Here is a 26003-nt window from a genome sequence, read left to right on the forward strand (position 1 = left end):
TCACTTCTTTAAAGGCTTGTTTGAGAGTTCAGACTTTGTTTTAGGTTTAAGGTTACAATTAGGTTTATGTTAGGGTTAGGGTTGGGCATTTAATTGTGATGGTGAAGGTTAGGGTAAGGGTTAGGGTAAGGGGCTAGGGAATTCAATATTCCAATGAGGGCTCTCACAAAGATAGAAGTACAAGGATATGTGTGTGTGTGTGTGTGTGTGTGTGTGTGTGTGTGTGTGTGTGTGTGTGTGTGTGTGTCTTCCGCCGCAGGCTCAAGACCTATCTCTTCCAACAATACCTCGGTTAAGTCATGGTCACCTAACACATATATTTATTTTTAAAAAATAAAAAAATAAAAAAATTGTACTTATTTTTTCTCTTCTTCTTTTCTTCTTTAACATGTAGCACTCCTGTAGCGATGACAGTTAGCTCTTAAAGTTATGTACTTACTTGATTCCTGTGGTCTATGTCTAGTACCTTCAGGTTGAATGCACTTATTGTAAGTCGCTTTGGACAAAAGCGTCAGCTAAATGACATGTAATGTAATGTAATGTGTGTGTGTGTGTAGTGAGAAGACAGCTCATGTATCCAAAGAGCAGATATCACAAATCTGACATTTGGGTAAGTACCTTAAAAATAGTTTCCCATGATTCTTGAGTAAATGCAGCTCAAAATTACAGATTCCAGAGTTGAACATAATGTGCACGTAGCGAGCGTCCTCTCTTTTAGACCTTTTCTAATCTTAGGCTTCTTCAGGGCTGCATTCGTCTTTCATCATGAAACTGTTTCCAGCACTTTTAATAACGACAGAAAACGTCGTTACATCAACAATTTTATTCAACATAAGCAAAACAAAACTGTCATTTTGTAAACAATACAACCGTCACTTACAGAGGAAGCATCTGTGTGGAAACATCTGAGAACAACGATCTGAGGTTAAAGAGGATTTAAACATGACAAAAGTCTGGCCTATAATTCAAACAAACTCACACTTTTGGTTCTAAAGCAAAGAGTCATTAACTTGAGTATCGGGGCAGTATCCTTTAACTTTTAATCAAATAAAATCACATGCATATGAAAAATATGCACTAATCTTTTGCTTTTTAAATGCCATTTTTAGCCACCATGAATCAAAAATAACTGTCTATCCCTATACTCAAGTTTTTTGACTCATTACAAATTATTACAGTAAAACAAAACCCATAATTTATCTCATACATAATTATTACTTATTAAAGAAAACTCAAACCTTGATTCATAAAGTTTCTTAACCAAAATAACCCCCTCCTTTTAATGTTGAATAATAATCCTAATTATCAACCCAATAAATATGTAGACAGATAGATAAACGATATATATGCATGTTTTTACTCCCCATAAATAACAGCTGAGGATGGTGCTTTTGGTGTAAAAAAAAATTGTGAATAAGGTTTGTAAAGTAAAATACAATACGGTATAACATAAAATAACACAAACAAGATGAAGTAAATATGAATGTAAATATAAAGAGATTGTTTTGTTACTCATCCAAAAACTAAAATTTACTGGCGTCTCACTTTGCATTATTTACAGCAGCAAAGATTTTATTCTAAATGACTAAATGACTGTTTCAGCTACAGCTCTTAGCTGCTGAAGAGATGCCACGACGTACAGCAGGACATACTGAGGAGGTTCCTCTGTCTATAGGCAGGCAAATAACGTAATACATCTCTGTATTAAAAACACTTATATTTGGAAAGCATGGGGGTAATGCTTTATATTTAGGTCCTTGTAATAACCATTAATTAACAAGTAATAAGGCCCTTGTAAGTCCTTACAAGATGCTTATTAACATTATTATGTGTTTATAAGCGTATATAAGTGTTAATAATGGCATTACAAACACCCATGACCCACCCATTATGTCTTTGCCATGCCTTTATTAATCTTATTTTGTTTTCTTATTGATATTAAAATATACTTTATTGCTCATCTATTATATGTTAACTATAAGTTAACTATGCTTTTTGAAACTACCGGATCTAAAGCGATAACAATGCCTTATTACTTGTTCATAAATGGTTATTAAGGACCTTATTATAAAGCGTTACCAAATAATTTATTTCACTCTTTCATGGTCTTAGGTGGTTTAGGCTCTGTGGTAATCACTGATAAAAACCACAGTAAGACAAACAGACCACTGAGCCACTTTAAACTGAATTTAAAGAAATCAGCCATATAGTTTTCAACATCAAGTGTTGGCTTTTTAGTCTTTGTATGAATCTTTGAGATGCAATATTTAAATATAGGCTTAATGCAGCAACATAATTCTTCACATATCTTCTATCATTTAAATTTTTATGTCAGGCTGTAGTTCATATTTACATGAACGTTTAGATTCAACTGTTTAATCTAGTCAAGTTTTAATCAAGTTTTTTTCTATAGGGGCCATGAGCCGAATCAATTTTTCTTTTTCTGGCAGTTTTTGAGACCGGGGTCAGTTGTCACATTTATTGCTCTTGTTTGAAGTTCTCATCATCAACACAATCTTAGAATAATAATTAGACACTCTACATTAGAGGGACATTTAGGTTGAAATAGATATCCCCTTCATTCTTGTAACTTATTTATACAGCAAGTTATCAACCATCAAACACTCTCTAGGCACATCACAAGTTTGGTTGTCACAATGGTTGTACAGGGTTCAAAAAAAGTTTTAAAGTGATTTTAAAAAACAATTGTAAGTTTTTAATTTTAGAAACTAAAGACATCAAGTTTGAAAATAGAATAATTTCTCTATAATACTCATCAAAGCTCTTTGTATTCATATATTTGTTTAAAGTGAATGTGAACCATGATAATTTGCTTTTTATCCTCTGTAATGAGAAGTAAAATAAAGGGGGGGTTTATTAACCCTTTATCAGGCGAAGAACCGTAGATACTTCAGCATCCAAAAGAAAAAAGAAAAATATTTTGAGAAAAAAGTTGCAAATTTACTAGATTAAAGTGGCAGATCTACAAGAAAAAGTCACAGGTATAAGAGATTTAAAGTAGCAAATCTGCGTGGAAAAAAGTCACAGATTTATGAGAAAGAAGTGGGGGAAAAAAGAAACTTTTTTCTCGTAGATTCACCACTGTAAATCTCTTAAATCTGCGACTTTTTTGCACAGATTTGCCACTTTAAATCTCTTAAATCTGCGACTCTTTTTTCTTGTAGATTTGCCACTTTAATCTAGTAAATTTGCAACTTTTTTCTCGACCCCATTTTGATATCCACTGAAGTTACCAAATACAGTTCTTCGCCTGATAAAGGGTTAAAGCCGCAGTTTCATAACAATTAAATCATTGTCCCAAGTGTGATATGTGTGACAACCAACCCCAAGAGCACAGAGACGACCATCTCCTTCTAACCTCACGACTTTTTGGATCTTCCACAAAACGGCCCGATAGATGCCAAATGCTTAATATCAACATGATGGAACAGCGCCCTCTAGTTTGGCTTAATAAGCACAGTGACAACCAATATTTTTTTCAATGCATTTCTTAATTTTCTTCAACCTGTGTGCTGTATAACCAACCTGTACGATCTTGTTTCTTTGTCATAGTTGCAACATTTCACCTCTCATGCCAACATCAGGCCTGGTGCCCTAGTGGTGGCCCTTCTTCAGGTGGCAGGTGCAGACTGGGTGAGCGGAGCTGGTGCTGGGGCTGGAGCTCTGCTGCACCTCCTCCCTGAACTTCGGCTGCTCTTTGTGCTTGGGCTCCTCTCTCCGCCTTTCCACCTCCTCTGCCTCCCTGACCCTTCTGACCTCCTGGCGAGGCGACGACCTGACGTCCCTCCCCTTCTCTCCCACCAGAGCCTTGGAGGGCACGCGCAGGTGCTTGGGGGAGGCCATGCTCTGAGTCTGGACCCTCTTGACGTGGTCGACGGCGTAGGGCCTCTCCTGGGCCTCGCTTGAGTTCTTGCGTCCGCCTGTTTTATCAGCCACGTGCTTCTTCTGTGAGTGAGGAAGAGGTTTGTAGGCCTCCAGCTTGCGCTTGTGACTCATGGCAGAGGCGCAGCAGATGATGAACACCATGACGATGAGAAGAGATGTTACGACGATGATGATGAGCAGATTCTCCTGCAGGAAGTCCACGACGCGGGTAAAGACGAAGTCCTTCAGGCGGATCATGGTGGTGGTGATGGTGTTGGTGAGGGAGGGAGGTCCGGTGGCAGTGGAGATGTGAACAGGTGCTCGAGTGGAGAACGATGTTGGAAAAAGGAGCTCCAGCTCCGCTTCATCTCCGCTGCCGTCCAAGGATGTGTTGTAGAAGAGAGGAGTGGCGTGACACAGTGACAGCAGGGCCACACAGGTGACAAGAAAAACCAAGCGGGACGTCATCTCTTCCTGCAACAACAACAACAATGGACATCTTGAATTTAGGATCATAACTATTTCCAAAGCTAATCTTGGAGGGATCCACTAACACAGAGGCTGGAGACTCTTTAAAGGCTCAAGCCTGGAGGTTGTTAGCTTAGCTTAGCATAAAGACTGGAAACAGGGAGAAACAACTAACAAGGCTCCAAAGGCTACAGAATCCATCTACCAGCACCAATAAACTCACTTATAAACACTATCGAATTTGTTTAATTGCTATTCAAAAGTTTTAAAATAAGTAATGTGCTGTAACCATTTGTTGGCGACCAGCTGCCTGGTGCAGTGACTGCCTGGAGATAAGAAGCAAACAGTTCCTAAAATGCTTGTTTTCAGATTGATCATGGCTGTGCTGTGTCTGTCACCATTTAGTTGAAAATATTTCAACTCACACGAATATGCAAATTATGAGAATACTGCATATTCACATCATTTGTGTTGTGGAATTGATGACATTTGAGTCTCACAGTGCAAATAACATGAATCTTAAGTCTCAAACTTTGCTTTGCATTTGCTGGGTCCCAACCCTCAGGTTAGGAAACACTAAAAGGTAACGCTTTATATTAAGGTCCTTGTAATAACTATTAATTAACAAGTAATAAGGCCCTTGTAAGTCCTTACAAGATGCTTATTAACATTATTGTATGTTTATAAGCTTATATAAGTGTTAATAATGGCATTACAAACACCCATGACCCACCCATTATGTCTTTGCCATGCCTTTATTCATCTTATTTTGTTTGCTTATTGATATTAAAATATACTTTATTGCTCATCTATTATAAGTTAACTATAAGTTAACTATGCTTTTTGCAACTACCGGATCTAAAGCGAGAACAATGCCTTATTACTTGTTAATTAATGGTTATTAAGGACCTTATTATAAAGCGTTACCCACTAAACTAACTAATGTTAAGCAGTCTTCCCTGCAACAGACTCACACTGAGATGATAAAACAATGTTTTTAGGGGCATATGAAATGTAACTCCAGTGTTAATCTTTTTGTAGGTTTTCTGCCGTTCCCCATCTTCCACCAGATCTATTTTAGCAGGCAGCAGCAGAGTAGCCATTACTTATTTGGGGTGGAGACAGTGAGTTTGGTGCTGAAGGCCTTATAATTTGTAAAAGTAGAGGGAGGCCACCCATCCACCACACCAAAGCCAGGAGGAAGCTATATTCCAGGGGGGAGAACAGAGGCGTGGGAGTCCTGCGGCTGTGGCCTCTATATTTACTCTGGGCAGCAGCTGCTGTTCAGCAGCCCACAGCAGCACAGACCTGATGAAGATATTTCTGCTTCCAGGAAGACCTGCATTTACCGACAGCACAACTGACTAAATAAACCTCCTGAACCAACATTACTCTCCTTCCATTATTCTCTCACTACGCTTCTTCTTAATGTGAAGTCAAGCTTCAACAAAGGACACCAGTCAGCTCAGTCTGTTTCCATTTAAATATGTAATTACACACTGCTGAGCTTCTAATCAGCATCATACTATAGTGAACCTGATTTACACGACGCAGTGTGAAGCCCCCTCCCTGTGTGGTCGAACATACAGTATGGACCACATGATGGGCTGGGTCTCCATCCTTGGATGTATAGCTATAGGATAGCACTGCCCCTTTGGATCCTCATAATTACAGCTATAATTACATTTCCTGTATTCCACTGCAGCTCCACATTACCTTCAACTGAAGGCCAGCAGACACCACATATACAATTAGTCTATTTTATGACATCTGAGTGCTAAATGTCCCAAACTTTTGATTTTCTTTAAATTAACAAAAACATTTCAAACCCAAAAGACACATGTTTTATGGCTGTTATTTACACCAGATAGTATATAGGCCGATATATCTCTGGTATTATTTATTACACATTTACCTAAAATTTTGTCCGGTGGTAGTTTTGAAGACGTCTGGACTATAAAGTGAAAATAAAGGTAAGCATGTTTTAACAGTGCTTGCCAAGTCAATAAAAACTTGAAAAGCAAAGATGATGAAGCCATTGACAGAGTTTAGACCATCTTGAAGTATATTCTAACATAAACATATTTGGTAAACTCCAGGTTTACATTGATAGTAAAAAAAAAACAAACAGAATAAACATGAATTACATTATTGATTATTTAAACAGATTTAAGAAAGAAAACAATGTAAAGTAAAAATAATAACAATGTAAAAAATATTATATTACAATTAAAAGTAATATATTAATTTTAATTTGGTACAACTACAAAAGTATTATTAGCAAAATGTACTAAAAGTATCAAAAGTAAAAGTACTTGTCATACAGAGAAATAGATGGCTGCTAACTTTTTGTAAATTATATTATTTTGATTATTACAGTTGTGGAGTTGAGCCTAATTTAAATTACATTACATATTGTTGGGAAGTTTAAAGCAACAACTTACCATCAAAAACCTGTTAAATACTAATCTGTAAAGTAACTGTAGATATTAAATAAATGTAATGGATTATATAGTATAATACCCTATCCTAAAATGTAGTGGAGTAGAGGTATAAAGGAGTATAAAATGGAAATAAGTACAACACTGTAAACAATTGTCTTGTAAATTAACAGTAAAATACTGGCAGCAGGGTTGCCAGTATTTTACGGTTCATTTTACAGTTCCCTTACTGTTATCTACTTTACAGTATGTTACTGTGATCAAACCACATACTGAATTACAGTACAATCCTGTATCTCCTTGATTTGACAGTAAAATACTGATACTGCAAACATCATCTAACAAATAAAATATAGTTCAATTTACGCTGTGATTTGCTCAAGAAATGCAGGATTAAAATGGATGTTCCAAGAAAGTAAAGACCAGAGTTGGCTGAATTTCTCCTCTAGAAATACAGCAGCTTTGCGTATTTTCTTAGCCTCACCGCTGTTGATTCTACCATAACTCCCAGAATGCAATGCTATTTATGGTATATTACAGTATTTTATGGGAAACTGCAAACTACCTACAAATATTGCCCAGAATGCATTGTTTTCTACAGTATAATACCTTTTTAATGGAAAACAGTATGTTACTGTCACAATTTGGCTGTTTTTCTTACAGCAATCTGTTACAGTGAAGTATTATCTTAATATTACAGTTCATGAGTAAAAGTACTGGTTACTCTCCACCACTGCATTTTAGATTTATAAACAAACTTTAAACAAAATGAATCACATGGATCAAAACATTTGAAACATGAGAAAACAGAGATTTATTTTCCTAAATAATTTTCTTTCCTTTGCTGTAGTCTAGGGAACATCAATCAAACTGCTGCTGAGTTGTCTCGCTTATCAATCTCAAACTTAAAATTTTCCTGAATCAGGAAAAAAAAATTGGTTTATTCATCTTTGGAATGACTTTTACCTTTTTTACAAATGAACTCTTGACTGCAGTGAAATAAATGAAATGTCTGGCTGTAGTTTTTACTTTCTTGATAACACCCTAAACTCTAAATTCTCTACAAATACAAATATATACTTACAGAAAGTGTGATCCCGGGTTTCTCTTCTGAACGGCACTACTTTCAGCGCGGAAGACAGAGAGGGAAATAAAGGGGAGACAAAGTAACAAGAGGAAAGTAAGAGTGAAAGAGACTTTCCGAGCATCCGCCCTCCCTGTTGAGTTATACTGACTGTTTTTTTTTACTGAGCCCTAAAAAGTCTGCTCACTGCTGTCCACCCCTTTATTTTCAGCTTCTCCTCCCTCTTTCTCAACCTCCCATATTCACTGTGCATCCTCCTGCACTTCTGGGACGTCCATTTCAACCTTTTACCCTACCTTTTCTGCATTATGATAGATGGAACAGACATATAGTGATACTGTACATTGTACTGTACATTATGATATTTTATCATACATGGAGTAATGCTGAAGTGTCTCTGAAAGGGTTTTTTATTTTTGCATCAATGTGTAATTTTCCACAATGTGTGCTGAGTTTTACAAAGTTTGACTCATTAAACTGAATCTCAGGTTGAGTTTTGTGCTTTGCAGCTCACTGCAGAGATGTTGCAGTCAGTACATGAGTCTCATGTTTTAAGGAAATGGGTATTTCTGTACTTGGCGGGGCGAGTCCCAAGACTCCTCTGCCTCCCACTGAGTCCTCTCTAATTAAGTCCCTGTTGATTACAGCCTGTCTCTGCAGGGCACTCAGGACCAGCGCAGAGAGAAAGCAACCCCTTTCATCCAGAAACACATGTACAGAGCGAACATATAAACTTCATGGTCTTTTAGCAGCACTTATCTCTGGCTACGTCTCTAAATATGCAGCTCGTCTATTTCGGGCTGCTGATGCCTCCTTTCTTATTTCATTCACTTATTTTGACAGGTGGTGTGAGATGTTAATATTATAGCTGGTCAGTGTGACATTTTGTGAAAAAAAGGTAGCAATTTTCCAGGTTCAGGACGCAGAAAAGAAACTATGACAGATTTTTCATACTGTGTGTCGTGCATCGCTGTAACTACTGTGAGCTTTGTGACTTACAACTCTTCTGTGTTTCTAATTTATGTTCTTCAACAAAGTCTAAAATGGTAGCTTCGGTTATTTTGGTGGCTGAAACACAATAGCTGTTCTACAGCTGCACACTCCATTCACTATCTGTTTCTAGCCATCTATTTCATAACTGCCAGTACAGCTGGGGTCAGATAATACAAGAAAATAGCATGTTTAGTTTCCTGAACACACATTATGAAGGCTGGCAATATTTTACTTATTGTCAACAAATCCCATGAAAACACCAAAACCAAACATGAATGGATCCTTATATGGATGTACCTGAATCTGAATATTTTATTAGAGAAAGCACAAATAATGTAAAGAAGACAGATTCTTCTACACAAAGTTGCTTGTTATTGTTAAGGAGTAAAAAAGCCATGATTGACTTGTCTCTCATGCATCAGGCATTATGTTTCTTGAAATTATAATAACATGAGAATGTGGAAATATATTTGGTAATAATTTGGTATATACACTTCCACTTGGGGTCACTTATTTTTGAAAGAAAAGCACAATTTTTAAAAATCTAAATAACAGACATACAATCTAGACATTGTGAACTAGCTAAAATTAACATTGCTATAATTTGCTTCATTTTAATTTTAATTTTATTTTTTGTGTGATAGTTACTTGTTTTAATTTAACTTGTGAAGTTTAATATAGGTAGAGGCCCTGTATAAGCCCTTTTGGGGTTTCTTGCCACTACCTTGCACCTTCATTTTGTTGTTATCTCATTATCCTTGTCTTATTTGTGCAAAATAAAAAAACTTCAAACTTCAATGTGGTAAATGACTATCAAAGCTGTAAACTGCTGATTTTCTTATGAAATATCTATTATTTATTGTCAGCAACCATCACTCGTGTTCCAGTGGCTCATTGTGTTAATCCACGTTTATTGTGTTGAATGGCTGATTGATCATTACAACACATGTGCATTATGCTAGCACAGCTGAAAACTGTGTTGTGCTGATTTGAGAAGCAATAAAATGATCCTTCCTTAGGCTAGTTGAGTATCTAGAGGTAAAGTTAGAGATTTGTACAGGTCAAAATGATTATTTCTACCCTTGTCAATGTCTTTATTATATTTGATTCATTTGTCCTGTATAAAAATATTTTCTGGGTAGACAACACCTGATATTGCTTGTCCCGCTGTGCCACAGAGCTGCATAGTATATTAAAGCTGACATGTTTCTTCCTTACAATGAAAATCAACCCTGTGGTTTATTTTAATCAGTCACATATATGCTGACCAAAAAATTGATCACATACTGCCGTTCTGAGGTCTTCACACCGATTTCTGTCAATAGATTTCAAATACTGTTGTTGGTTTATGAATGATTTAGGACCAATATAGATTTCTAAATGTCCAATACAGCATGAACCATCCAGAGCTCTCAGGTCATCTGTGACAAGTCTGCTTCCTGTCCCCAGAGTCAAAACTAAACATGGAGAGGCAGCGTTCACTATTTATGGACCATACATCTGGAACAAACTCCCAGAAAACTGCAGCTCTCAGTTCAGTTAAATCAGCTGAAGACTTTTGTTTTCCACTGTCTGAGATTCAATCAAATAATTTCTTTCAATGCACCGTTACTTATATTCTTGTTTTATCCATTTTAGCTTGCTCTTCTTTCTATTCTTCTGGCTTTTTAATATCCTTTTTAAATGTCCTTTTATAATTAGCTTTTTGTCTTGAAGCTTGTTTTCTTCAAAGCACTTTAATTTGAAAATAACAAATTTCAAAGAAAGATGAGTTATGGGCCTTTGTTTGGTTTTATCTGAAGTATTTATCTTCAGCTTGTTTTCAGTGCAGGTTCAGATTTGTTGTACTCAAACTAAACTTTTAACTTGCCCTGAAAGATTCAAGAAATCCAGAAACTAATGACTGAATGCAAAAGATACAATGAGGCCATTTTAAAAATTCTTTATTAATTTTTCTTATAATCAATGTTTGATACTTGAAGCAAGAATAATGAACAAAAATGCTGAGCAGACCTCCGACATGAGGCTTCATCCCGGATCGTTTTCGTCTGATTTTCTTTCTTGATATTCGTTCGCCCTCCGACATTAACGGAGGTTCAGCTTTTCTCATGATGCATTATGGCAAGGTGCAGGGAACACATACAAGGGGAAACATTTAAAACCCACCTCCCACACAAATACCCTCTTCAGCACAACCACAAAACAAAAAATGAAATAGAAAAAAAAAAAATACAGAAAATATGGTCATGTTATTTACACAGCTTTCACTCAGTTTTCTAGACCTAAATTACAAACATACATCTATCTTTCAACTGCACATTTCTCCAACCTACAGTGTCCCTTTGGATCGCTATTCTCTACTACTCCTCAAAACTTCGCTCTCGTGCCGACAGTGCTATAAAGAATCCATAGAGTGGGCAGTCTGATATACAAGATAGGGCAGTATAATTTGTGTCAGACACACATTTCTGTAGCACTCTTTATTTCCACATATATTCTACGACTCTCGCTGTGTCCTCAAAGCCCACGATGACTCAAAAGGCTGCTTCTCTCGGCTTGACATCACTGTTATAGATGTTTTAAATACCCGTACCGAGGTGAAAAGTGTCAAAATGTCAGAGGCTTACTAACAAACCCAGACCAGTAATGCCGCCCGGTGCATTGTGGGATGGATTGGCAGGACTTTATGATGTCATCCAGGTGGCTGACACAGGACTTCAGCAGCAGGGTCCTTTGAACATAGTGTCTGTACTAAGCATAGCACCTCAAAGTGTTTTAAATCTAGGCACCTATCATCTCTCTCCCATTTACTACACACATCTACTCTCACAACAGTCTCCTACAAACACTTCCATGGTCACCTCTATGGCACTTTCAGGTCTTTTACAGTGGTAACAAATATTAAAGGCAAACAACAGACTGAACCATTACCCGTTCTCAGCTTCCCAACGGGAAACAAATCTAAAACATCAAGAGGAGCTTTTATCATCAACAGCTCAGACTGGACAATTCAACGGTTCCTTGATTTTCCTGATACTTAACAGGGGGCATCGGAGAAATAAACCATTTAAAAAAATGTGGAAGTGCTAAGAGGGATATAAGCACAGCTGGAACAAGAAACAGGCTAAAACTAACAGTGAAGCAACTCTTCAATTCATCCAAGTTAGAGGCAAAGTCTCGGATGCTCTACTGTTCATTTCATGACCCTCCCCCACAATAAGAAACAACGCAGGAACATCCATAGTGACAGGTACCCAAAAGACCAAAGACATGAGGCACATATTCACACACAATCCAGGCCTTTAAGGTTGATCATGAACAGTTTCTGTAGCAATCTCCAGTTTTCTCACCAGAAGGTTTAAATAGTCAAGTCAGAGTGTGATTACTTGGTGTCATTTCCTGCCAATTCCTGTTTTGTTTGTACAGAAGATACAGATCTGAGATGCTGTATGCTGTAAAAGGAACAATGACAAAAAATAATCCCACTACACTTGACTACATTTGAGTGTCGAGCAGAGCCTGCGGCTGCTAAACACCGAGGTCGGTGACTGGACCTTTTGTATAAACAAAGCAAAGCTGAGGTTGAAAATACACAAAGTTGGTCTTTCCACAGGCAGCACAGAGATGTCACAATAACAACCAACCAGTGTAACTGCGTCACTACAGCAGAGTGTTCACAGAAAAGAGGAACTTTATCGAAGTAATTTTTCCCCGACACCAAGAACTGCCAATGAGATTTGTGGAATGTGTTTGTCATTTTCTCCAGTAATGTTAATGAAGCAAAGGAATGCATGTTTACGCGGACTATTGTCCACAGTCAGAATGACGGAAAAGCAAAAGGAATGAGGAAAAAAATGGCAGAAAGCAGGAGGTTAATTAGTGCAGCGTCAACACAGACAGCAAGAATTGTCATTTATGTAATGCCTGGGTGCTTGGTGTAGACTCTGGCAGCTAAATGGGTCTTCAATTTGAGTGCATTTCCTCCTAATTACAGAGTTTGAGATGTCAATCTTCCTAGCATAACCATCCGATTTATAGAAATTATTTTAATTTCATAGTTCATTATTGATGACCTCCTTACATAGTCAGTCTACTGCACTGAGCGTCCCTGTTTGCGTTTTGACTCTTGCCACAAAGAGAGAGAAAGAAATACTGTTAAGGAGGTGTAAACAAAATTTGGCAACATTATGATTTTGGGGTATGTTAACATGAAACACTGATACCTACTTAAAAAATATATGTTTTGGTATGCAACTGCAAATGGGGACTATTGGTATTGGAATTTTCTTGGTCATACTTCTAAAATGGAAAAGGAATATGTAAGAGCTTTTAATACATGTAGAAAAAATAAAAAAAATGACTGCCACACAATAAAAGGAGTAGAGTCCACCGAAAAGCAAGGAGTATTTTCTGCTAAATTTGCCACGCATCCTTATTCCACCTGTGTTAAAATGAGGGTCGGGGGCTGGCTAAGAAAGAGTTCTTCTGGAATGTTGCTAGGGATCTTTGCTAGGCAGGCCTCAGACGAAACACTGTCATTGAGATAGGCAGTGACTGGTCCCGCCCACCCCCCAGCCAATGGAACGTCCTGAATTGTAGCGGGTTGGGTAAAGGGTCCCTAGATGGCAATTTTGGACATTTGCTCTTCAAGTTTGATGATTCGCTTCTCCTGACTGCTGACCAGGTCCTTGAGGGATTTGATTTCTTTCAAGATCTCCTCCAGCTTGGCTTCAGATTTCTGTGGGACACACAAGAGACGAGTCAGACTCTTTGGCATGTTTCTACATTTCAATCACAATGCTACAATCACATCTGAACCAAACTTATACAGCCTTTGGACTGTGCATGCCATACGGCAGGGTCTGGTACTCTGAGGGTTAACATGTTCCACCAGCGCTGGAGCCCAGTGGGCTGTGATTACAGAGCAGGACTGCAGAGACACACATGGGCTGGGTCTTGGGCGGGTGGCTGTGTTGTGGGTGAGGTGCGGCAGGACGCCCAGCAGCAGGCGCCCAGAGCAGCAACAGACCCCTCAGTTTGTGGGTCAGAGAGTTGGGTTGAACAACATCTACAAACCACCTCGTGAAGACGGCCAACAATCTGTACCGTTCTGAACACATACAGTTTGTCTGCTTTACACTGTGAGCCTGGAGAGGCAGCAGCACAGAGGTGAAGCCAGCGGAGAGGGGCGTAGTAACGGAGATAGGTGGCGTTGAAAAAAAAACTTGTTTCTAGACAATATGTTATCGAAATAAACATTACAATCTAACTACGATGGAACAAGTTGCCATCTGACCCGATGAGTTGCAGTGAAGAGTGTGAGCTCTTGACATCTACAGGTCTTTTTTATTAGAAATGTGCTACTGTGACACCACTAAAAGCCTGCTGGGTACAGCTTGCTCTCTGTTGCTCGCAGAACATTCAAGAATAGATTAAGAAAGACAATGGAGAAGAAATATGTTGGTTGACTATCTGGAACAGTTTAGACGAAACATCAAAGAATCTTAATCATAAACTTATACACTTCAAACTCATACATAGAATGTATCTAACACCAAGAAAGAGGTACTTCATGAAGATCATGCATTCGCCTATTTGTGATCTATGTTCTCTGGGTCAGGTAGGATCATTTTTACATATGTACTGGGAGTGTTCTGATGTGGCGTTTTTTTTGGAAGTTGGTATCTTCCACTTTATCAGGCCTTCATGCACTTACTTTGGCATATAGGACATTGATATGACTTATGTACTATGTGATGTATGCTGTATGTAATGTGGAAGATCTTTTTGGGATATCGAGGGGGGGGGGGGGGGGGGGGTGTCGCTAACCTGGGAGGGGTGGGTGGGTAAAAGGAAGTGAATACTTCTTGTTGTATTACTGTATTTGACTTGTTTCATGCCCTTCTCTTTTGAAAATAAAAATAATTTATCACAAAAAAAGAAAGACAATGGAGAGGGTTCACAGTATAAACTCATATTTATAGTATCTGCAATGTAACTTTTTGACTGAACACTTTTGAAGTAAAAGTAACAAACACTGCAGCTACTCAATTTGGGGATTTTCTGCTTTTCTTTGTCTTATGTGACAGTAAACTGAACATCTGGGCTTTGGGAAAATTGGTTATTGGTTAATAAAAGTCAGAATTTAATGGAGAAAGCCAATAATTACTAACAGACAGCAAATCTGCAGATTATTATGATGACAAATCAGTTTAAGCTGAAGCCCTACTGCAGTGCATAATGATCCTCTTCTACTGAATGGATAGTGTGATCCATATCAGTAGAAAATCTGTTGTGACAAATTGCTCAACGGTACAGAGTGGAAAGTTGACTAATGTAATCCTGTGCTACATTTATTAGACACTCAAAAAGCAAATACTCACAATTGAAGGAGTTGGAGAGGCAGATTTCATGGCAGGGCTTGAGTTCTCTGCGTTCTTGGTCGTCTTGCAGTCCAAAATATTCTTTTTGACCACCTTGAACTCGCGGTTCTTGCCCGGGACGTAGCCGTTCTTGAGGGAGATGAGGATGGGGTCTCCATTCTTGCCATCGAACCACTCCTCAGCCTCCAGGGCCGGGTCGGGTCCAGATGTGTCTGGGTACAAGTCGTCCTGGAACAGGTCCGACTGACGAGGAAGGACAGAACTGTGAGAAAAACTCTTTAAACAGCAGGCTACGAGACACGGCCTCACTCTGTTGCCTGTGATTCAACATGCAGATTCAAGGTCTGCTAACTGAGTGCAAAGTTCAGGGACGAGGACTCACCTTTCTTGGTACAGTCATCACGATAGGCTCACACTTCCTTTCATGCAGTTTAAAGAACCTGGCAACATAAAAAATTAAACACGATTACCCACAATTTGTTTTTTTTAGTGTTTTTTTAAATGTATAACTATATTTGTGTATGATTTTTTATTGTATTTCAATAACTGTACAGCACTTTGGTCAACTGAGGCGGTTTTTAAATGTGCTCTATAAATAAACTTTGACTTGACTTGACTGACAATTCAATGCACCACTAAACAACAAACGCAGCAGTTGTTTCAGGACAGTTTCCTGTGGACTGTCCTGAGATTATGTCTTGATCTCTTCCTGCCTCCTTGTGGTGAAATTAGGAACTCCACATAAGATCTGGTTGACTACAATCAAAACTTAAAATGAATTCTGGTGTTAGAGACGATGATTAACCATCCATCTTAGCTCACCTCGCAATTTCGCACTTATTGACATCAAGGCCCCTCTTGGGCATGTAGCCCATGCCCCTCTGCGGCTCCTTAGTGGCAAAGGTGCTGAGGAAGTGAACATACGGAGCCTCATCCGTGATTTCAAAGTAACGGATGCTGCTGTCACCCTGTCGAGAAATGAATAAGTGTTTTATTTTTCTATGTGGAAGTTAGATTATGAAGTGCTTAAAAGAGGAACTTACCTTCCCACAGAGGTAAACAACGTTGGTGTCTGGGTCATAGAAGGGCAAGAGCACTCCGTTGCTGGTGTCCATCTCATTGACAGTTATGGGCTCCTCCATGTTTTGCTGAGAAATAAAAAAGCATGGTATATGATGATAAATTACTTCTGTTGGAAAGACTTAGAATACAGTCATGTAAAAACAGGAACAAGTGTTTTTTTAAGCCTTTTTGGATATACTTTTAATAGCTGTGAATAATATAGCAATTTCATAATAATAAAGTTGTGAATGTGGTGTTTATTTTGAACTTGGATTGTTTCATGTACTGTTTCCTTAAATGAAAAATGTACTCTCTGAAAAATATACATTTTTAGGCAACTCTAGGACCTATATAAAATAATATAACAGTGAGAAATGAAGAACTCTGAACGGATTAAGAGCAGTCGGCATACATGAAGTAGCTTACCGTGTTCCAGAGGGCGAGCTGTCTCTCACTCATACGACTGAAACCTGTGGTGAGGATGTTGCCATCAGACAGGAAAATGGCCCTCATGGGTCGAGCGCCCTCATGTGCCTTGTCCTTCTCCTGTAAGTGTAGTTTACAGGTCAACACAACGCCTCTGTGCTCAATCACCATTTCCTGAGCAGCTTATTATGAGGTCCGCTTTTAGTTTCGATTTTTTGTAATTAGCACAAATCATTTAATCCATCTTAAATTTAATGACTTCCACTTGTCTGCTTCCGGAGGTCAGAGTCAGCTACACAGGATTCAACCAAAACCCAGTGATAATTTCATGTCATACTAAAAGACAATTTTTAAGGGAATAAGGTTGCTGAATGCAGGCCTTCCAGCTCAAGCAGGCTCCCTACTCGCAACTGCATCTTACTGCAACCAGATTACCTCTCATATACAAGGGAATATAAAAAAGGAAGATATCAAAACACAAATAAATCTTTGAATACTGCTTACACCGATAATGGTCTCCTTGCGGGGATCAATGACACGGATGGCCTTGTCCTTGCAGGAGGTGCAGATAAGGCTACCGTTGCGGTTCCAGCACACGCTGTAAATGACATCCGGGTGCATGTCCTCCAGGTTGATCATAGCCTCTCCTGTGCCCACGTTCCAGATGATGATCTGGTTGTCGCAACCTGAGGACAGAGTGAAGTAAAGGTGAACAGGTTTATAATGCACAAAAATAACTTTGCACTTTGTAGTATTTACTATTGTATTTATTGTTTTTTATCCTTTTTTTTTTATTTTTTAAGTATTTTAGTTATATGAGGGAATGTGTGTTTGTTATGTTTGTCCATACGCTGTTTGTGACACTGTAATTTCCTGTAAAGGATTATTAAAAGGATCTATCTAAGGATGTCGGGAGAATGATGCTTGAAGTTTTCTAGATTTAAGGGCACAGACAGATCTTACCTGCACTAAGAAGGACATTGCGTGCTGTTGGATGCCATGTGATGATGCCAACTCGCTTGGAGTGGCCCTCCAGCACCACCACGGGCTCAGACATGGAAGTGACAAGGCCATTCTCAGGAATCTGCCACACCTGCAGGGGACATGAGTAGCACAGAGGTCAGGAACAGGACAGACACAGAAGTCTGCTGTAGGGACAATCATTTTAACCGTTATATTTTTCAAAATCATAAATTCACAAAGATTTTATTGTGAATCACCCCAACCCTACCAACTGTATTGCTGTCCTGACACCAATAAATGGTATTTAGCAAAAGTAACCTGCAGGGGGCAGCAGTGACTTATAGTTCAGTCTCCAACAAACAGCATATCATTTAGTGACAGCTGGGATATACAGTCACATTTTTCAAAATACAGAAAGGTTTGTCATCACATAAATAGTACAATACTGGTCCTTCTAATAAAGTGTTACTGCTGCAATAACAAGACACAGTTATTATGTAGATCAAATATCTCCGCTGTTGTCTGCATTTTGTTTTTTGTTTTACAGGACCACTAAATGTACACGAGTATTCTGTGAAAAACCTGAGTATTTGTGGACATGTTTTCTTTATAGGTGATAGAATTCGCCTGTATTACTGTTTCTTTAGCTTTCATCTCCATTGATTCAACTACCTTTCTTACCATGCTATTATTTGCTTGTTTTAGTAAAAAAAAAAGGGTTCTGAATGCTCAGATTTTTAAAATAAGTTTAAAACAGCAGCGCTGCTTAACATGCAGCGAGTTATGCAAATGATTCACTTAATGTAATGTGATAATATTAAAGACATTCTTTATTGTAAAAACATAAAAATAAAATGGGGTAGCCACGTTCACATAGTGCATATCTGTACAAGTCTGCAGTTCAACCAACCACTTCAAACTAATCTAAACCAAACATCCCCAGCAGCCTGTTTAGGCTCTGAATTGACCCTTTAAAAAAGGCTCAAATGCTATGAAGAGAGGAACCATTGATGATTCTTCTCTTCATTATATGGCTTATACTTCTGCAAACATGAACTAAATATGGCATTGATTCAGAGTGGGTTGAACAGGAAGTGAGGACTTTCAGGTGAGGAAGTGGTAGCAGCACACGTAAACAGGCCGCACACTAATCTCAGCCCTTTACAGACCAAATAAGGACATATGGAGTTAAGCACAACTACAGTCTCAAAAAAAGTTGGTGACCTCAGCTCAATAAACAGCTAAATCATTCCCCAGCTCTGATGCCTGCAACACATATTTGAGTCTAATCTAATCCAGAGGGTGAGGTCTGCACCCATCCCTGAGTTACAACAGCCTGGCCTTTTGCAATAAAAGCATGTAGTCTCTTGTCACTTATCAGCTCAAGAATGTGTGTTGCATTACACCCATTTCAGAGGTCTGAGTTCAGGTGTAAAGGGCGCAGCAAAGCTTACCATCACTGTGCAGTCCTCAGAGCCGCTGGCGATGACCTGATCATTGTGGGGGCACCAGTCAATGTCTAGCACGGGGCCTGTGTGACCACACACTGTGGGGTAGGATTTGTCAATGCGTCCCGTCTGTAAAGACAAAGATAAACAACACAGTGTAATGAGATTAGTCTTAGTCTGGAGCCGTCAAAAAACATTGTCTGATGGAGGAGTGAGCATGTTTTTTAACCGGTCAATTATAGTATAATCCTAAATCCCACCTGCAAAATTAAGCACACAAACACACACACACACCACATCTAAGAAAGCCGCTTTAACAGAATCAATCCATGGGGAAAATTAAATGACATGATGCTAGTGAGGCAGCCAGAGCAGAAAATCAGAACTGAGGGCAGAATTTAACGCATGTCCATCAAAATACACTGGACATTTTTTTTGCAAAAGTTTTCTATTGAATTTAATTTAATGCATTTTTTTAATTTGAGGATTTGGAAATCTGATTAAGAAAGTAAGTGATTAGTGTGTTCAAAGAAACCAATCTCCTGTCTTCAAGCATTTCAAACTATTTTGGGACATAACAAATTATACTGGAAATTAGTTTTAGATTTGATTACACAACATGAGATAATACATTTACCCCCAGTTGGGTGCGAGTGCTTTATGAATAACAGAAACTGTGGTGTCAGAATTTTTTTCAGATGTGAGGGGAAATTCCAGTCCAACAAAAACTCCTGCCAAGGGCTATATACTACAATATTTCATTTATTTTTAGTCTTCTAACATTGTCCAACAAACCTTACTTCCTTTAAGTTAGAGAGTCACTCCGTCGCTCAGCCAAAAGAAGCTAGGGTTGTATTGGTGTTACACAGAACCAAGATTATTTTGAACCCCTATTGGACCACCCAGAGTAATTAAGGAAAGTTCTTAGTGGTGACGTCACTATACAGTAGAATCATGCCAAAAGATGCTTCGTTTTCCACAGCAATATTTATTTTAAAACGGTAGCCCTGTATCAAAAACTAAACTGGGCTCTTTACATAACCTGATTATACATCTAATGGACTGGATGGATACAAATGCATTTCTGATACACACAGACACAACCTTCGATTATACTGTACATCCCCCTCTCTCCTAGTAAAATCAACCCACAGCTGGATTTGATCTCTGGACCCTATGAGCCAATATGCAGAGAGAGAACCAGGTACTCTCTCTACATGTTGAGGTGACTGAAGATGCAGAAGTGGACGGGTGTCTGAGACACGCCCGTCTGTTAACTCCAAGTAACACAGCAGGGCCGGCGAGATGATGTCAGTGACTGTGGAAAGAGTCCTGCTGCTGCAGCCCTATTTAAAGCATGATGGCTTCCCTAATACAAAAAAAAAAAAAAAAAAGAAAAGCCTCACTGACTGCCCACAACTATTCTGCCATTATACTGGGAATTGCAACAATAATGGCTCGGGAAGAGCTACTAAATCTAAGAATTGTATATTCAGTAATGATTAAGAGGTACAACCAAAACTAGATTTAAACCTCATGACAACATAACTGAAGTAATTATTAATGTTTATCCAAACAATAGATGCAAGCATGCATGCACACAGTATGCACAAGGGATTTACAATGACTACACTCCAAACACATCCAGAGTTCACACAAGCAAAATGTCATGTTTCTGACCAGACAGAAGCACTGTGTTTCACAGTTGACCGTTACCTGCAACTGCATGTTATGCAATTGTTTGCATTTCTTTTGTGGCTTCTGGGACCCCATTTAGTCAAGCTTTTGTTTTAAAAGGGGCATTCCAAATTGGAAATGTGTTTCATGTAGGAAAGTTCTATTTTCTCTCCTTTTGTACAAAAGAGCAGTTCGATATTGCTCCTTCACTTGGTGAACACGTCAAAACAAACACATTCCTAAGCACCGCTGAGCATACTTGCATTAACTTGCAGCACTATATTAAACAGCAGTTTAACACCAAGCCAAATAGCAAGAACTGAATGCCACTTTAGACTTAGCCACAAAAGGCAGGGCTACCTGTGTGAGTGCAGTGACAGTTTAAAAGTTCCAAAGAGACCAAGCTCACCCCAAATTGTACATTATGGCTTTTGTAGCCAAATGATTACATGCAACTTTAAAGCTTTCAAAAGGATGGAACTGTCAGAGATGAAACAAAAAGCAGTAAATAGCAGCCTTTTAGCATTTTAGTACAGTTCACAGTCTGAGTACACCATGACTAATGTTCAGAAGTTCAAAAGAGAAGGACATATACAAAGACATGCATCCAGTTTTACAGCAAACAGATCGCGTTTACATAAACTTTTTAAATTAGTAATCTGAGACATTTCTGACAGGGTGACTCCAACAAATAATTTTTGTTTTTGGTACAACCCGAATGCAAAAAAGTTGGTATGTTGTCTAAAATGTCAACAAAACAGAATGTGATAATTTCTGAATCCTTTGTGACATATAATCAATTGTGCAAAGACAGTATATCAAACCTGTTAAAACCCACATGCAAAACAAGCTCAATTATAGGAACTAGAAGATCACCTCACACATGAAGCTTTAAACATGCATTTTGGCCTGTTCTTTTGTTTTAAGCTTCGGTTCAAAATTTCTTTTGGTCTGCTCCCAACCCTTCACCTACCTGGGTTGACCCATCTGAGATTAATGTTCATAGTGATTAACTTCTGTTTTTTTTTTTTCATTTAAGTTTTACACAGCGTCCCAACTTTTTTTGGAATTGGGGTTGCACAGATAAACAAATAGAGTTAAGCAGAGGATGGCGGTCTGGGCCTTTGGACAGTCCAGTCGAGTCCCAGATACGAGTGTCATGTTGCTCAGGCATTCCTGCTCTTAGACCACTTCTCCTATAGCAGATAAAGAAGCCTAGCAGATTGTACTTCAACCCTGCTGCTTGCTACAGTGCACATCTACAACAGTGTGTCTGATAAGCAACATATTTTACATCTCAGTCTGTTCATAATCTGTGAGACTGAACACAAGCACACAATCAGTTCAGTCTCCAAATGGCTGGACATCTATACAAATCACAGGAAGTAGCTCTGCACTATATGAAAATATTAGGCCTGTAACCATGCAGTCACCTGACTGACAGAGTCGGGCTGTGACACATACTCTAGCTCCAAGTTTAGAGATCAAAGTCCAGTGTGTGTAAGAAAAAAAAACTCTGCGTGTGTGTACGTGTAGTATGTGAAAATCACAAGATCTTGTCTAAACCTAACCCTCACTGCTGAACACACCCTGAAATCTACCCTGAAGCTGAGTGTAAAGAAAGCAGACTTTGACACAGCTGTCAATAGGAATCTATGAGCCACCATCCGGTATCAGATAACATTTAATATGAGCCTGGTGACCTCCCCTCGGCAAGTGAGTCATTTTTATTTACCAGTAGTCGATCACAAAACATTTACTACCTGCATTATGAGGTAGCCATGATGTATATGTGCATATTCATTTAATCTCATACATATGTATATTTCAGCCAAGTTCACTGAACTTTTCCTGCATATGGTTTCCTGAAGACAGCAGGAGCAGGATGTTAAGCAGGAAGGACACAGACTGATGAGGACGTGTAGTGACAGGAACAGCACAAACAGGTCTGACAAAGAGCAAACTGAGCGCGGAGATAAAGCGACAAGCCACCCACTCAAATTTGTTACTTTATTACTTTAATAACGGTGCAGTAATTATTTGCTCTGCACTTAATTTCAACAGATCCAAAGCCGTATGGATCATGTTCAGTCTAGTTTAAGAAATTGTATAACCGCAAAATCCACATATCACTCAGAGTATTAACACTGTCAAACCAGTTCTGTCATGTATAACAGTTGCATCATTTCAACATCTGTTGGTGCTGTGCTACGATGCTATATGGTGTATTAGATCAGGACAGAGACTGGACTTTTGGGGCTGCTACTGAAATAAGGGAAGTTAAAAAAAAATGTATATGTTGCTACAGTGATTTTAAGCTATTCTCCCCCGTGTTGAATGACATTATAGGTTTGACATTGCTGACTATGTAATAACACCATTTTTAAATTACCCATGTATCCTTTTCTGCATTATGTTCTGTTGAAAAAGTTTTCATCTGCGCATATCAGACAACATTTAGGTGATACCTATAAATCGGCATACCAACATATCGGTCACGCTCTAATTACAATGAGACATTACACAGATGGGTGGGTGTTATACTTAGCATAAGCACTTAATGAAACAGTGTGGCTTCATGTTCACTTGGCTGCTAGTATGCTCTAAACAGACACAAACAAGAGTGCTGGATATTTGCAACAGATCTTTTGGTTTATGTGTAAGAGAAGGGAGTACGCCTCGTGACCAGGGCATGTCAGTACATCATTATCACAGCTTAGTGCTAATTGACAGTAAAACTCTGAATTTATCTGAACCTCAGAACTGAATGTGGCTCGACTTTTCTTGTTCATACATGCAATTAGAAGTATGTAAACAGAACATTTATGATAAGCATACATTTGTGTTTTATGTCCGTCCTTGCAGACGCCTGGTAGACGGAGCCTGCAGAGATTAAGACCACCTACAGGAGCGATGAGACCTCAACACTCAAGAGACTTCTCAGTAGATCCCACATGTTGACTCCAGTTCAGACATGCTGCTGCAGCATACAACCTCTTACATTAGACTCAGCTTTCCATCAACACTTTTAGTCACCTGCACAAGCAACAATTAAATAAAATAATCCTGTACTTTTCAAAGATAGTAACGTATATGGTTAACTTGCAGCAATGAACCATAAAGCCAGAGTAACACTCAACCTCCTGATCAACTCGAGCGGGGCAGAGGAGACCGACAGTTCGACCAGGGAGCCAGGCGTTCTTCACATTCCACACCTCGGCCCCAGGCAGCTCTGGTATGGGTATTACTAATGAGAGCAAGAGGGCTGCTCGGGTGTCAAATATAGCACCCTTTGAGGTGTTAATGGTGTTCGTGTCCGATATACACAATTACGAATTCCAGGGTCTGAAGAGCTAACACAAGTACATCTTGCCTCGAGCCTGCATAAACATCTGATAACACGTAACACAGGGCAGGAACGCAGTTTGCATGGAGTTAGGTCATTGTAATTGTTAGCACTAGCAATTAACAGTTTAACTGAAAACAACAAAACAAGGTAGCTCGTAACACAAACCACACTGTGGTAGGATCACCTGGGTGGAACAGTGCAGGTAAGAGAACCTGTGGCCACTTGCTGCATTCCCTCCTCTGTTCCTCTAGAAAAAGCACAGCTTCAGGCAAATTTGCAAGTCTGTGTTTGTTGTAAAATTTGGCATCTGAACTAAAACATCTACGAGAATGTTGTGCAGCAGCCACAAGCAAAATTAAATGTGAAGAGGCAGAGACAAAGTAATAAATGTGATTAATGAGTAATTAATCACAAGGGGATTAAAAGCAGACACATCATAACTGCTGGTGACCAATTGGGAGCTCAATTATGACTCAAATGTTACTATAGAATGAACGGATTAATGTCTGGGGTATCTGGTCTGCCTCCAGTTGAGAGCAAAACTGTCTGTGCTGCTGGAAACTTGCAACAAGAGAGTAATGGCCGAAGGGATGAAAATGGTCCAAAATGTGGCATCTTTGACAACCTGTCACAGTCTGCTCGGTTTCTACACTCAGAATCTATTTATTTCCACACGCAAAATTGATCAGGAATCAGTAAGAGACTGATGAGCAGAATTGACAAAGAAATTGGTATCTATAAACTCCCATCTGTTCCATCTATAAATTCCCATCTGTAGCAATTTGAACTTAGAGCAGAATGTAAAAAGTCAGTGTCATCTTGACCTACAGCTATTTGGCAACAAATTGATAGCAAGAAGTCCCATATGTGCAGAATCAGCTGCTGCTCCCTGCATCTCAACTTAGAGTGCAGGGAAACATGCATTGTTTCCTTAATCGCAAAATAAAACTGACAAAAAGCATGCCTTACATTGTATTACAACTCACAAAAAGCTAGCTTAAGTGAAACAAAAAGGCTTACAGTAAGAGGGATGGGTGCAGGTATAAACATTTTAATCAATTCTGATTTTTCTTAAAGATTCACATTATCAAATCTTGGTGTTAATTATTGGAAAATTATGTGACTAAAAAAGAAACCAAACAACATTAGGCTGTACTTTGCTTTGGTGATTGAAAGAGATTGCTCCAGTTTTGTAATATCTATCAAGACCTTGGCTGCCAGGTGAACAGTTACACAGACTGTCAGTTACATCACATTTTTACAACACTGCTAAAAAGTGGGCCTCAACAGACCAAACCAGCCAAACAAGTAAATCATCTCCAAGGCAACCATCCAGCCTACAGGTATAGGAAGCGTGCTTAGCAAGACTGAATATGAAGTGGTAATAATTTTGTCCAGAACAAGGAAAAGATAAGTCAACTGGACCAGTGATAAAAAAAAAACCTAACAAACATCCCACACCAAAAGCAAGGGGCTAAACTCGAATACCTAAGATGTCCATAACTACACTACAGCCGTTTGTGTCCTTCCAGAGGAATGCCTGACGCCTAGAAAACAACCAGTTGCATAGCAACAAGTAAGACTGCAGAAAATGAGAGTGAATCACAGCGATAGATACAAAGCTTAACACTGAAACGGCACACAAAAAATGGATGAACGACAACCCTCAAGGCAGTAGAGGACATTCTTTTCATTCTGCACACTTCCTTTCCTTGCAGCTCAACATGTGATTCACACATGCACACCACTAAAGGGTCTGCATGCTGTCCAGTGCTGCTCAGAGCTCCGTGGAAATTTCCACTTTTACATGTCTCTGCGTCTGTC

At 38.9% G+C, this 26003-nt stretch overlaps 2 protein-coding genes across 3 annotated transcripts in view; both read right to left on the minus strand.

Moving 5' to 3' along the window:
• Nucleotides 1-3211: 3211 nt before the first annotated feature.
• On the minus strand, nucleotides 3212-8477 carry tmem119a (transmembrane protein 119a). The gene is made up of 2 exons (XM_059336521.1): nucleotides 7879-8477; nucleotides 3212-4359 (listed from the first exon to the last, which is right to left on the minus strand). The coding sequence occupies exon 2, from the start codon at nucleotides 4351-4353 to the stop codon at nucleotides 3616-3618; it is 738 nt and encodes a 245-aa protein (XP_059192504.1). The 5' UTR covers nucleotides 4354-4359; nucleotides 7879-8477; the 3' UTR covers nucleotides 3212-3615.
• Nucleotides 8478-11478: 3001 nt separating this feature from the next.
• coro1ca (coronin, actin binding protein, 1Ca) overlaps nucleotides 11479-26003 on the minus strand; it is a 33602-nt gene continuing 19077 nt past the window's right edge. For both annotated transcript variants that reach the window (XM_059336520.1, XM_059336519.1), the window contains 9 exons: nucleotides 19160-19282; nucleotides 17706-17835; nucleotides 17247-17428; nucleotides 16743-16862; nucleotides 16298-16402; nucleotides 16077-16222; nucleotides 15637-15694; nucleotides 15255-15497; nucleotides 11479-13609 (listed from right to left, as the gene is read on the minus strand). In XM_059336520.1, the coding sequence (XP_059192503.1) occupies nucleotides 13490-13609; nucleotides 15255-15497; nucleotides 15637-15694; nucleotides 16077-16222; nucleotides 16298-16402; nucleotides 16743-16862; nucleotides 17247-17428; nucleotides 17706-17835; nucleotides 19160-19282 (1227 nt within the window). In that variant the 3' untranslated portion in view covers nucleotides 11479-13489. The remainder of the gene's footprint in view (nucleotides 13610-15254; nucleotides 15498-15636; nucleotides 15695-16076; nucleotides 16223-16297; nucleotides 16403-16742; nucleotides 16863-17246; nucleotides 17429-17705; nucleotides 17836-19159; nucleotides 19283-26003) is intronic.

Source organism: Centropristis striata, chromosome 7, assembly GCF_030273125.1.
Source record: "Centropristis striata isolate RG_2023a ecotype Rhode Island chromosome 7, C.striata_1.0, whole genome shotgun sequence".
NCBI lineage: Eukaryota > Metazoa > Chordata > Actinopteri > Perciformes > Serranidae > Centropristis > Centropristis striata.